Source organism: Echeneis naucrates, chromosome 13 (genome assembly GCF_900963305.1).
Source record: "Echeneis naucrates chromosome 13, fEcheNa1.1, whole genome shotgun sequence".
Lineage (NCBI taxonomy): Eukaryota > Metazoa > Chordata > Actinopteri > Carangiformes > Echeneidae > Echeneis > Echeneis naucrates.
The window spans coordinates 19,095,408-19,109,725 of record NC_042523.1 but is presented as its reverse complement, the minus strand read 5'-3'; the positions used below and the strand labels follow the sequence as shown (position 1 = coordinate 19,109,725).

The 14,318-nt window shown below is 44.7% G+C and overlaps 1 protein-coding gene across 1 annotated transcript; it reads left to right on the top strand.

The window, feature by feature from the left end:
- The first annotated feature begins 3,832 nt into the window (after positions 1-3,832).
- On the top strand, positions 3,833-13,899 carry dact3b (dishevelled-binding antagonist of beta-catenin 3b). Its single transcript, XM_029517851.1, has 4 exons — positions 3,833-4,096; positions 10,042-10,174; positions 10,490-10,597; positions 11,030-13,899. The coding sequence occupies exons 1-4, from the start codon at positions 3,866-3,868 to the stop codon at positions 12,538-12,540; spliced, it is 1,983 nt and encodes a 660-aa protein (XP_029373711.1). The 5' UTR covers positions 3,833-3,865; the 3' UTR covers positions 12,541-13,899.
- The last annotated feature ends 419 nt before the right edge of the window (positions 13,900-14,318 follow it).

Here is a 14,318-nt window from a genome sequence, read left to right as displayed (position 1 = left end):
AGATGGACCCTTCACTTGCCCTCTGCGAGCAGTTCTTTATCCATGTCACCACATTAGTAGCTTGACCACACTTTGCTTAAAAAAAAAAAAAAAAAAAAAAAGAATAGCTTGACATTTTGAGGTATGTGCTCATTTCTTCCCTGAAGTTCGACGTCCAGACCAACACCGCAGCCAGCAGCCTGTTAGCTCATCCAAGGAGCTGTTTGCTCCACTTTCCCCCATTAAAGATAACCATTTCCTGGCGCTGCTGGCGGTTAATCAGCTAATTAATCTTAGCACAAAGTGGAGGAAACTGCAGACACACTAACTTGGTTTATTGTGTATATGGTCGACAGTATGTGTTAACCAGTTCAACTGTTTCCCGCAGTTTCTTTATGTTCAACTAAGCTAACTGGCTCCTGGCTCACTCTTGATATTTAGCATGCAGATATGAGAGTGGACACTCAGTATATAAGTGAAAAAGCAAATCTCTATGAATGTCAAACTACTTTTTTTTTTTTTTTTTTTTTTAAAAACCACCTTATTCAACCACAATCTCCCTTCCCTACTTCAAGTGTCTGTCTTGGATGCAATGAAAGCATGAGAATTAACGCAACTAAATTAAACCAAAAGAGAGGAATAGAAATGTACTTTCACTGACTATCACATTTTTTTTTTTTTTTTTTTTTTACTGAAGTATTTATCATGTATGTCATGTATGATATATATATATATATATATATATATATACTGGATTAGGTGCATCTCTGTTGCTGACAGAGACCCCTTACAGCTGACAGACTTCAGCAATGAAAGCACTTCCAAACTAACTTCCTTGTGTAAAAAAAAAAAATAAATAAATAAATAAAAAAACCAAGAAGAAGAGAGGGTAAAGCACTTTAAGGCCTTTTCAGGTAAAGAATGACAAGACAAATGGCAGCGGTTTAGTTTGGATACGATCACGGGAATTAGAAATGGCTGGATTTCATTCCTGCTGATTTGTTTCTCCCCCAAATCAGAGCTGCTTCTGCAGCTCTAAATACAAGAAGTTTGAAGTGATTACGTGTCAGTCTTCTAAAACGCCTCCCCAAACACAGCAACTCTAAACTAAAGTCTGCCACACTTTCTTGTCTATTTCAGGGCAAGGCGAGGATGAGTGATTTGTATGAGGGGAAACGGTATCTTTACTGTGTGCCTGTGTTGAGTGTTACAGAGTGACTCACTGAAAACAGCAGAAAAGCTTCAGGATTTGGACCCCTGCTGTTTGTGTTTGACACTTTAAAGAAGAAGAACGATAACACATGGAAACCTTAAGACCTGAATGTGAGTGGTTGGAAATGTTTTCTGTTTTATAGAAATCACTTTCACAAACCTGATGACACTGAAAGATTGCAGTGAAGTCATGCTTCATGTATATGATGGTACAGAGATGTCACACATGAAATATATATGAAAATGTGACGAAAATGCTTTAAAGCGTTTTGTTTTTTTTTTTAGTGTATGATAAAATTGATTTTCTTTTTCATATGCTTGAATTACTTTTTTTGCATTTAAAAAAAATCTGTTATGAGGGAAACCCTGTCAATGCTGAGTGTAAGTTCCTGGCTTTAGTTTGATACATTTGATACCTGATTTTAATCTCTTGGGGAAACTAATTCATGATGAAGACTGATCATAGTGACAGATACATTGTAACGCTACACTGCTGTCATACGCACATCCAAATTATAACACAGGCCACAACACGTGATTTGAATTGTATCAATCCTCACAATTATGCAATTTAAGATTTGTTTTATTTGGGGTTTTTTGTTTGTTTTCTTTTCGGGGGGGTGCGGGGGCAGGTGGTGTGGTTGTTGCTTTTTGGGGTTTTTTTGCCTTCATTATTTCCTTCTAAACTCCACATTTGTTTGTTTGCTTTTTTTTTGTTTGTTTTTTTTCACTGTTACCAGCAAATGGCTTAAATCAAGTTTTCATTCTGTCTTTTCTCGTGTGCACTCAGTTATTTGCGTTGCAATGCGTTGAATGATTGTATGATTACTTTTGGTGCACAGCTGTGGAACCAAGGCGACCCAAGAGTTCTGGATGCCACCAGTTTGTCACTGACAACTAATGAATTGTGCGGTTCGTTGACTGTATTAATAATTGGCAATTTGCCTTGCCATCACAGAGCCGGCGAGACAATAGTGCCACTCATACGACACAGTACTGACTTACAGCCTTGGTTAACACACAGTAGAATCACAAGCGACCTCCTGAAGACGACCACTGATCAAACTCATAACAAATCCTCTTCGAGTGTGTCTTGATTAAAAAAAAAATATATATATGTACTGGTGTAGTTCTGTTCAAAAACAATTTTACTGTATGTTTTTTGTTTGTTTTTTGTTTTTGTTTTTTTTGTTTTGTTTTTTTTTTTAGAAAATGTTTTGATCTCTATAGAGACTTTTAGTGAACTTTATACATGAGATAAGTATACTGTAAGTATATGTTGTGTATATCTGCAGTGTGCACACACACAAACACACTGACAAAAAGAATCCAACCTGCGCTGCGCGTAGGTTTTGACTTGCCGATGACTTTGCCTCATAGAGAATGACGATAAAAGTGGCTTTCTGGTTCATGTGAAGTAGAGACTGGAAGTATGAATAAAAAAAAAGAACTGAACAAAAAGATGTTTCTGTTCTTGTAGTGGAAAGCTACTTTTTTTTTTTATATATGGGGGGGTGTTCAGCAGAATCACACAGATGGGTTTACTTAGCTGTTGTCCATAAGTACACAGCATGTGTAACCTCAGGAGACTTCACAGTGGAGTACTGCAGAAGAGGCTGGCATGAGGATGAAATATTCATCTCTAACTGCACTAAAAAAAAAAAACTGAACACTGAAAGCATTGTTATTTCAGGAGCTAAAGTACGAGCTTGTTGTAAACTATTAGTTTGTTCAGAGCAGCCTTCCCAAAGGTTTCCTGTGCCACCCGTTTAAATTACTGTTGCATACTTTCCACATTAACTACAACTTTTTCCATTTTACACAGTAACCAGATGAACCCAGTTGTGTAAATATGTCTGTGTGATTCACATTATTTGATCTATGCTTTGTTTCTATTCTATTAGTTTTCTGAGCGTCAGGCCTGAAAATCTGACAGAAAGTTGGAGATGGCTTGCTCAGATATTTACCTTCCAGTAAGTTTTAAGAGAATATCATACAAATCTGTAAGATGGATGTCCAGCTCTCATTTAACTGATGTTGTCCTCACACTTCAGGCCAAACTGCTGGATCCATTTGACAGCTCCCTTCCCTGGAGTTTCATTCTGGTTATTGATGCACTTCTGCTGCACGGTTGCTGTAAATTTTTTTGCAGGTAATAAAATCGCAGTCTTTTTTTTTTTTTTTTTTTTTTTTTTTTTTTTTTTGCTCTGTCTCCAGAAATACGCCTCCCCCGAAGAAGTCCGTTAGTCGCCAGGACGAGATGAGAAGATGGGTGAGGTCGAGGCGTCACTCACATGAATCAAGGGGGATGGGACAACGTTACGCGCAGCCTCTCGCACCCAATGAAGGCTGAGATTGAATTTGCAAAAAAAAAAAAGAAAAAAAAAGGGTGGGGAGGGTGGATGACTCCCCAGGTTCGTGGCTGTGGCCGGTCGCAGAGGGCGGAGCTCCGCCGCTGCGTTTTGACAGCTGCGAGATAGAAAACGCTTCGCGCATAGCAGATCCGGGAAAGCATGCTGCTGCGAGGAACGAGATGCAGCATGGCCCTTTACAGCCTCCTGTAAATCTGGGACAACTGCGGGAGCACGGAATACCAAACGGGGGCGGCGGCGGCGGGGGGGGGGGACAGTTAGACAGCGGTTATTGTGCAGATCGTGCCGGGATCCGTGCGGTCATGCACCGCGCCTTCTCCTTCCCGGTGACGGTGGAGCGCAGCCGGACCAAGGAGCGGCTGGAGGCGAGCCTGGCCGGGCTGTGCGAGCTGGAGCTCCGCAAGCAGAGGCAGGAGTGCCTGGTGCTGGGGGCGCTGGCTCTGGGAGACCCCCCGCCCCAGGACGGCTCCAGAGGAGAGCTGGGCTGTTTCAGCAGCTGGGGTCAGGAAAACTTGACACTGAGGCGCCAGCTGGTAAGAAGTTTATATTGTGTCTTTCACTGTTTGGATTCCGGCAGGGCTCCCAGGGTGTCCGCCCCCCCCCCCCCACCACCACCACACACCTCCCCCCGTGGTTGAACCCCACTTTACCTCTCGCATGTACATAGTTTTGAATATAATAGTGGTTATCCTCATTGTAATCCGCTTGACCGTTGGGTGGACTCTCGGCTGGGCTGCGCCTTTTGTGCGGCGGTGACCTCCGTCTGCACAAAACTTACTCAACTTGATTAATCGCGTCTTCGTGTGAAAGGCCGTAATGCGTCTCCTCGCTCCAGGCTGAGATTTATGCCTGTGGGTAAAGAAATCAGGGGGTGGAGCACCCGCCGTTTGTGGCACAGACCTACCACTTAATGGCCCATTGTTCCCTCATCATGGACTTTTGTGGCTTTTACTACCTAACAAGCTCTTATTTGCGCTCTCTAAACGCCATAAAGGGATGAATTATTCCTTCAGTTTGTTCGTAACACCTTTTTTTCTTTTTTTTTGAATACTGTTATTTTTGGCTTTCTCTTGCGTGGAGCTCAACCGAAGTTGCTCCGAAAGAAAAAAAAAAAAAAAAAAAACGGCGGCGCAGCATTAACATGACTGGGGTGAACAAAAAAAAAAAAAAAACAGTGTTGATCGAGACAAATAAAAGTTTGGGTGTGTCAGTGCTTCCGAGGCACCATGTCCCTCACCAAGTTTTACGCACCGCCGGTTCATCTCTCCAAGTCTCGGCGCCTGATGTGCGTTTTGTCGCATCTGTCGTAAAACTAGGCGAGTTTCATTTCGAGGTCTGGAAGTTTTGTTGCTCCTGCGCAGCCTCTCAAGTTGCCTCAACGTTGCTACAATAGGAAGCCATTATTGGTGAAAGAGAAATTAAATCAGCCGCCTCCTTTGCACACCTCCTTCCACCGCCCCCCGCCCCCCCCCCCCCCCCTCCGCCGGGGGCCTAACAATAGACGCATATGGAGCAGAATACTAATGGTGCCGATGGAGGCCCCTGCAGGAGTGTGACACGCATTTAGGTGGCCGTGTCATCCTGGTATGATATCAAATGGAAACATCGTCTGTTTCCGATGTGCCACACGCGCCACCGAGGCCGCGGTGAAGCTGTCAGCCTTCATCCTCACGCCGACGGGAAATCTTTCACGGCCAGTCAAAAAGTGGCACCCCCCCCCCCCCCACACACACACACACACACTTTTCTCATATTACGCAGCAAGGCGCCCTTCGGATCGATGTTTAACTGTTCTGCTTCTCCAGCCGTGTGTGTAATTACACGGCAAATTCATCGGAGAGCAATTCATTTCTCCGCCAGGACTCTAATTACGGTCCCAAATCGAGGCTTCCATCATATCGGCTCACCATCTGCGTCCGAGCCAACCGCCCCCCCCCCCCCCCCAAAAAAAAAGATTATGATGCATGTAGGTCTGAAATGTATAGTTCTGTGTGTGACACAGAAACAGCTGACCCGTGAGGAATCTAGTCTGTGTGTGTGTGTGTGTGTGTGGCTGCCTTGGACATGAATATGGCCCCAGACAGGCTCACAGGATACAGTGTGTCCTGGTGAAGGTGTTGACAGCTGTGTGACGCCAGACAGCAGCTGGGAAAGCATGAAGCTCTGACCTCCCTCTTGGCTTCCCTGCTGTGTGTGTCTTTGGAGAAAGTAGAGGAGTATATGTATGAATTGTGTATGAGTGTGTAGCATACGTTCATCCATCTGAGTGGAGGAGCGTTTGCTCTGGGAACTCTGAGGTGCTCTTAAGTTTTCATTGTTGAGAGCAATCTGGAAATAACTCTCAATGTTATGAATTCGTAATAAATCGCCTGTTTAAAGAGAGCATGAGTGCACAGTAAGCTTAGCTGAAGCACTGACTCATTAAACATCAGGTTGTGTGTGTCCTTGTGTCAGGACAACAGCACTGCCAGTGACTGATCACTGGATGGTTTCCTCTGCTTTTGTTCTGCCGCACAAACAAACCATACCGTTCAATATCTTTGTGCATATACGCGACTGTGCCTCTGAAAATACAGCTGCTGCACTGCCACAACCAGAAATCGGCTTGTCCAAAACAACATGTCTTAGCAGAACAACCATGAGACGGACTCTGAGCTGCCCCCACAGCTGTCAGTCACATGAGCACAGCCGTGTGCGGGTCTGATCGCGGCCAGCCCACCCTGCTGCCCTGCCTACAGGCTACACTGAGCACACAGTCAGAGCAGGCTGACCAATACCATTCACTGTGGTTTGTGGTGTGTTTGCAGAAAATTAAACTTCTGTCAATACAAGAAGTATCATGAAGATTTTATTTGCCCTATTAAAATAAGGAATTTCGATTGTGTGTGTGTGTGTGTGAGAGAGAGGGAGAGAGAGAGAGAGTGTGAAGAAAGAAGGGATCAGTAGTCCAATCCAGCAGTGGGACTGGGGGCAGGGTGTCTCCTGTGTGTGTGTGTGTGTGTGTGCGCTTGTGTGTACATGTACATCCGGCCTCCTACAGCCTTCTCTGTGCAGAGCCAGTCACAACATTGCTTTAATTATAGAGGGTCCAGCAGTGCGGCTGCTTGCCTTTTGGCGCCCCGGTCCATAGTTTTCTATATCCTGGCAGAATTTAATTTATTTATTTTTTCAAAAGCTTCCTGTCAGTGACTGGCTCGGGTTCAGTTCTGCAGATTAAAATCCTTCACGAAAGCCAAGGTCTCTGTCCTTTTCTCCTTTCTCGTCTACATTATAATCGGAATGTCTCTATCGCTATAGTCTGTCCTCATTTGTTTTCCTGCCACTTCATGTTTTCATTCTTCAGTGGCTTTAACCGGCGATATTAGAAGAAAATCAGTCCAAAAGTGGATTCACCTGCTGCTTTGTTGCTTTCTCTGAAAGCGCTGATGTGTTGCACAGCCAGTTTATAACAGCTTAATGTCTAGGTGATGGTGGCTGCACCCCGTCCTCAGTCTTCCCCATCCCCCCATTAGCCTTGAGCAGAGGATGCAGTAAAACAGTAATGATACAGTGTGCAGGGTGTCAGTGGACCATTGTGAGACTATTAATAATAAAGCCACAGCGTCCCCAAAGCCACACCATTATTGTGTCGGGCTGGTCTGCTCATCCACAAAGGTCTGCTTGCTTTTTGCAGTTTCATATGTACAGTCTTGGCTTTCACAGTGTGTGTTCATTTCTCGGCATGGTCAAAATGAAGCAGCAGAGAATCAGTCGACCAAGACAGCATCGTTGATTAATTGATTTCCAATATTCTCTCCTCCTCCCAGCTATTTCTTAACCCCCCTGCCAGAAGCTGAGACAAAGCTCCTACTCTTCGTTCCTGCCACACAGAACCATATTGATGTCGTGATGCTAATGCCTTGTTTATGGCGACACAATAAGAGCCCTTATCAAGACAAAAGAAACGACAGTGTGCGGGGTGAAGAGGTTGTGTGGGAAGCACCAGTTAGCTTGGGTCAACTGCCGCTCAGCAGCGTTTGCATTATGGCCGCATTACGTCTGCAGGACAAAGGAGTCAGAGCTCAGGCAATGAGCGGCGCAAGAAGTTCATGCTAAGGGATCATCCAGCCAACATATCCTGTTTTCTGTCGGACTTATTTTTCATAACATTCAAGTTTTGGGAGACAAACAAAGGAGTGAGAGGGTCCGCGTATGGAAATCCATCCTGCATAATTGACAGTGTGACCTTCAGGGCTCTGTACTTTTTCCACATTCACCTCATATAAAATGTCAAACATTCCCATGTTAACAGCTAAAAGGTTACGATACTGTCAGTTGACAGTGTAACTGAATGTCACCAAATCTGTGGCATTTGGATTTAATTACCCTGAACAACTGACAACCTTCCAGAAAAGTCCCACCCATAATTATTTTACTTACTTGTGGAGAAATTCAAAAATTAGTAAAACTGATGTGCCATGAAGGCAACATTAGGAGCAGACACAAACATCAGCATACTAACATGCTCAATAACAATGATACATCTTCTTTAACGATTTCTTGTTGTTTGAGCTAGTTAGCGTTTATTAACAGGGACTCATGATATACATGAGATTTTTTTCCTGACGTTGACTGGTTCATGTAAGTAGCTGCAGTTCAGTGAGGGGAATCTGAATGCCTGTACCTAAGGAAAGCCACGAACCTCATAGGAATACTAGAGTTAGTCAAAGATCAGCAGAGTCAGTAGTTATCCTCTGGGAATTTTGAGTGGCTGTTAAAAAAAAAAAGATAAAAAAGAAAAATATCACGGCAATCCATCCGAATAGTAGCTGAGATAAATGAGTCTGGACCAAAATGGTGGACTGAGTTCATCATCACGCAGCCTTGTTGCTGACATGGCGGAGAAACTTCTCCACTTGTGTGACAAACTGCTCTCCAGTGATTTCAATATGACAGCTATTGTTCCGTTACATTTCCATATGCAGTGTTTTATTGGCACACACACAGAGATGTACAAAGAGAGCGCCCGGGAAGTGCAATAGACTGTAGCAGATTTCTGACAGGTGCTCCATCATGGAAGGGCTCTAATGTAAAAAGAGTCACCTTGTTATGAGGACACGCTCAGTCTTGTGATAATGAAGTCTCTCTAATGAGCCCTGAGTGTCAGCAGCGGTCCAATCACTACTGCAAATGACAAAAAGGCCTGCTTTTGTGCGTCCATGCAGATGTGTTTGTGTGTGTTGGATGTATGAGTGTATGTGTTTGGGCCTTGCAGACAAGCTTGCGTGCAAATGTCTGCAGATCTTAGAGCAAGTGTCAGATGATGTTGGCATTAGACCAGCGCAGACTGTCTCACTGGCTGAAAAAGTAAGTACACTGTCTTATAAATGTGTGTGTATGTGTGTGTGTGTGTGTTTGTTTGTAGTCAGCACATAATTTAATATAATCACCACAGAGTGTATGTTTATCTGAACTGTATGAGCAAACATATGTGTCTGTGTATATGGTAAGGGTTTGTCTCTGTGTGTGTGCCCACTATGAAACACCCCCCTACCCTTCACAGCCTCTTGAATTATTCATGCTCCAACTGACTGCTTCCTCTGTAAGCTTGCTTACATAAGAGAGTCCACTGACGGATATGGATGGTGTGCACGGTGGTGACCTTTGATGGCCACATTTTTATTTTGGCAACGAGCAAAATGAGGTCGACATCTAAAATGTAGCTTTAACTGTTTTGATGTTTTGTGTGAATCATTTAGGCAGTTTTTTTTTTTTTTTTTTTGTGGAATCCTGGCTGGATTGGCTGAGACAAAGTTAAGAAGAAATCTCTGACAAACTGAAACTTCTGTTGGATAACGTAATGCAGCTAATACAGCATTAGTCTATGATCTCCGTTCATCACTCTTCGTGTGCACAAACGCTGAACACTATAAACTTCTGATCTTACCGTTAACAGATGATAATGAGATCTGCGATGCAGCTGGAAGTGCAATCTGTTTGCGTTTGATTGTAATTTTTAAGTAGACAATTTGAGGCCACAGTTAATCATGTCAACAGCAAAGCAAAAATATTCAGAAAGACCTTGCAGTCAAATTAGCAGATTGCTAATCGGCAGTCCTTTTAAACAAAACGTTTAGACTTACATTTAGCCTCGGAAGAGTGAGGAGGTTGAACTTAAACGTCCAATACAGCGTTTATGTTTGACTACATCCCAAAAGAAAGCCCCATACCGTGGCACATTTAAGCCGGGTAATTGCAATGTCCATTTCACAGGGTTAATATTAAATCAGAGCACCACCACGCTCACACAGCATCACTGATGGAGTCACGGTCACGGTCAAAAACTTTTTGCACGCCGCCCATGCCTGCCTCTCCTCACCTTAGAACTGCCTTAAGTGCTTAAGAACACAGAAACTGCGTGTATTGGAAATTATAGGTCAGGTCAAGCATTATACTAACAAAATAAATGGCTCCAACAATGTGTGCATTTGTGTTGCAGAGTGCCCTTCAGAGTTCCCCATGGGGCCTGATGCAGGCGTTGGAACAGCAGGTGGGAGAGCTGAGGATCGAGGCAGACGATGGCTCTTATGACGGAGCTCAAGGAGAAACAGGCGACAGTCGGCCGAGCTCTGGTACTTATTATCCGCATATTTGAATAAATAAGCACATTGTGATTTCCCCTACTTTCAACAAAGCCAGCGACTTCTTTCATGAAGGCATTCGTACACAAAACATGATGTTTTCCTTTGCACTGCAAAATATCGTGCCTGCATAGGGTTCGTAATTTATTTTTACTCTTATTGTTCATTCATGCTTGTAGTTTTGTTTGAAGTCTATTTGTGGAATGTGGTGAAATGCAGCCTGCATTAAAGCAACTAAAATGGCTGGGGAGTTATAATGAATGAGGTATTCATCTGTGCTCCCTCAAACTGCACTCTTTTCCTTAGGTTTCTATGAGTCGAGTGAGGGTCAGTCACCAAAAGGAAGGTCTTGTTCCACTGAGCATGCAGAGACCTCCTCCTGGGCTTACACCAACGACAGGCCGAAATCTGTGGGTAAGTAAAATTAGCAGATCTGGAACGGCTGAGGAAGCAGCAGACACTGGGACCCTTCTTATGCTGTGTAAGAGTCAGCATATCTGTCTTTCAAAGCCAGGGAATCAGGAAATAAGGCTTGAAGTTGGAGTGGAAAGAGCCAACACCGCAGCCTCGTAGACATCAGCTTTCGTATGCTATTGAACAAAAACATGTTTCACATCAGCAACAAGGCAAAGATTAAAAGTGACATCAAACATTAAGACCCTGGCTGCATTCGTAGAACCTCTAATGACTCTGTGTTGTGGGATATATGTGCTATTGAGTTCAGGGCAAGGCTTACTGAAACTGATCCCATGAAATCCTTGGGCTTGTTAGCAAATCACACCCTACAGTTATACAATTATTGCAATCATGTACATATTTGAAAACAGTCCTGTTCTCTGTAATCAGGAGACCCCGTCATGGTGAATGGAGAAGCAGATACCCCAGCACTGCGCCCCACCCTTCCTCGCTCTTTCTCTGCCCCTTATCCAGCACTTGAGGGCATTGCTGAGGAGGGCACAGCACTGGACAGCTGGCAGTGGGATCCCAGCGAAGCCAACCAAGCCTGGCACCAGCAGCCAACAGAAGACCAGGTCACCGAAGAGGACTACCAACAGGCTTTGAGGGTGGAGAATTACATCCTGAGTCTCATCCAGCGCCATACCCTCTCACCACGACCATGCCAGCCTCGCACTACCCTGAGCCCTGACCCCACATACTGCGGTGCGTCTGGGCACAGCTCCCTACACAGGAGGTCTCCTTCTCTTCCAACAGACCAGCGCCTCCCTGACCCGCATCTTCAGCAGCACATTGACCTTTCGGCAAATCCAAAGAGCCAAAGCTGGGGTTGTGACAAGCCAGAGGGGGAAGCATGCAGTGGAGAGGCCCCATCTTTGGAGGAAGACCGTTATCTTGCACTGCCCTACCCCCAGCCCAATCCACACACTCTGGCTGAGAGGCTACCGTCACCTCTGCCCTCCCTGGACCCCAACCGTGGTGTTGGAACTCTTGACCTGTGTTGTGAACCAGCATCCCCCCAGCATTATCTTCATCCACAGCCCCCGATTCATCAGAGGCACAATTTAGTAAGTGCTCAGTATATCCCTGGACAAGCTTGCCATGCCCCTGTGCGCTCCCCGAGACACTACAACCCAGAGCAACCTAAGCCAAACCGGGCTGTTCCCTCTCCAGACCACCCCAACCCAAAGTCTAGAAACTCTAAGAAGAGCCACAACGAGCGACAGAGATCCAAAAAGTCCAGCAGTAAGACCAGTCGATCCCAGTCAGAAAATAGCCTCCTGAGCCAGCGAGTGCTGTCCGAACGCAGGTACAGCACGACTGAGCGGCACCAAGGTAGAGTGGATCTTTCTCACAGCCAGCGCCAGGACACTGGAGCACAGAGGTGCAACAACAGCCACATCGGGAGCCAGCGCTGGTGTTCCAACCTGGAGCTCAGCCAGGATGAGGGCGAGACCCGGGCAGGGCAGGCACATAGACGAGCACCTCGGAAAGCTCGCCACGCTCACCCGTGTCCCCATTCCCACCCGCAGAACTACTACCAGCAACAGCACACAGAACGCTGGCAGCCAGACTTTCAGGAGAGAGCCCCTCTTTGTCAGGGAGAGGAGGGCCACACCGGTGCCGCGCCAGCCGAGTCCGAGTCCAGCATGAGTGAGGTGTATTCCCCAGCCTCCAGCTCGTTGTCCAGTGACTCAGATGAGAGTGGGGGGCTAGTGTGGCCCCAGCAGCTGCCACCACGCCTTGCTTCTACCTCCTCCTCATCCTCACCTTCACCCCAAGCCACCGCCAACAACCCCACTCACCCAAAAACCTTTGTCAAGATCAAAGCCTCTCATGCTCTAAAGAAGAAGATCCTTAGGTTCCGCTCAGGGTCCCTTAAAGTCATGACCACCGTATGAGGCCATGATCAAACCTATCCTAAATCCATAACCCTACTTTGTTTTTAAGTGACAGTCACAGCGACATTTTGGCTGCCAGTTTTGGTCACGATCACGTTAACTAACCCATCCCCTTTTTATACTCTACCTACCTCCTAAATGCAGTATTTGATAGTAAGAGACACAGTTTAAGGTCTGAGATCTTCTGTCAGTAATATCTGCTTAAATTGATCTTGTACCTAACAAACATCAAACACTAGACTCATTTGCTTTATTGTGCTTTGACTGATGATAAATGATGTAATGCCAAGTTGATGCCCTGAAGCTACATGATTCAATATACTGCCAATTATTTCTTGATATCTTCTGGCCTTAAGGTTAATTATTCATTAATTCATTCATCTTCTACCGCTTTTCCGCTTGCAGGTCACGGTATGGTTAATTCGCCATATATTCTTTCTGGTTGATTATTTCCTGCAGTGTAGAGGTGGCTAAACACGTCCAATATTATGACGTTCTGGCTAACTCATTATCAAAAGCCTGAATGTTTCTAAATACCAGAACTCTAAATATTAGATTTAGGTGTCTTATGACTGCAGCTGCAAGACAATTTGACGGTTCTGAATTTTACTAAGTGACCTGGTTCTCATCATGGGGAATTTCCATGAATGAATGGCTCAATTTAAACCCAGGACAATATTGAATCCAATAATACTGAAGAGTCAATCGAACATTATTGAAAACTGAAGTGTTGCCAGTTCATGAACTGAAAGCACATCATTGTTGTTGCTCTATTTTCCCTTAGATGAGTACAATATCACATTGTTCTTTCCAGAAAAACGTATTGGAAGCCATTTAGAAATCATTAGGAGAGAAATTATAGACCGATGAAGGAAGCATCACGATCGTGCTTTACAGGAGCAATGAGTCCTCCACTCAGCCAGCACCGCAGAGAAAAATATCTCATTTGTGCTGGAGGGAACAGATGTGCAGTGGTAACAATCTGCGTTTAGATTTGCCTTTTCTGTGGTCTCAAAATCCGTGGCCTAATTGTGAACATCTAAACCAAGAATACGTGTATGTCCCTTTTTCACATCTGCCTCTTTATAAACGTGGATAGACGCTACCGCGGACTGTCCACTGCCTCTCTGCTCCAGCTGGCTCCTTTTGGACCCGTGAGTCAGGACTGGGCTTTAGAGGCCATCTTAACGGACCAGGTTGCATGCATGCATATAGAGTATGTTTAAGTGCACAAAATAATTGACAAAAGGAAACAGCTCCAGCTCACTAACTCACTCTGTAAATACGTATGTTTTTGTAAATACCATCACGTGGCCTTTGGATTGAATGTTGTTTTTAAATAAAGCCATTTTTGCTCTTGATTTACGTACATTAACAAGTTGTCACGATTTAACTGATTCAATTTTCTGTTCTTATCATTTAAAAGCTTTGATGCTGGTAAAATAGGATTATCCTAAAAGATCCCAAATGAACACGGAATGATAAAATGAATTCACATCTCACAGTCTCGAGCAGAGCTGCATCTGTGTTCAGCAATGTGTTTTTTGGCCAAGTGACTAAAAAAGTGACTGTTTAATGTCCATAATAGAGAATTTTGCTCCCTCTCGTGGCCCATCGATGAACTGTTGGCTAGGTTGTCATGGTGGAAAAGGGAATTTTACTCAAGCTTGCAATCAAATTTCCTTTTTACTTCTGCTTATCGGTTGGTGGGGGCGAAGGGAGGGTACATCTTGGGCAGGTCACATGCATCGCAGGGATCTGTGTTCATAAGTGTCATT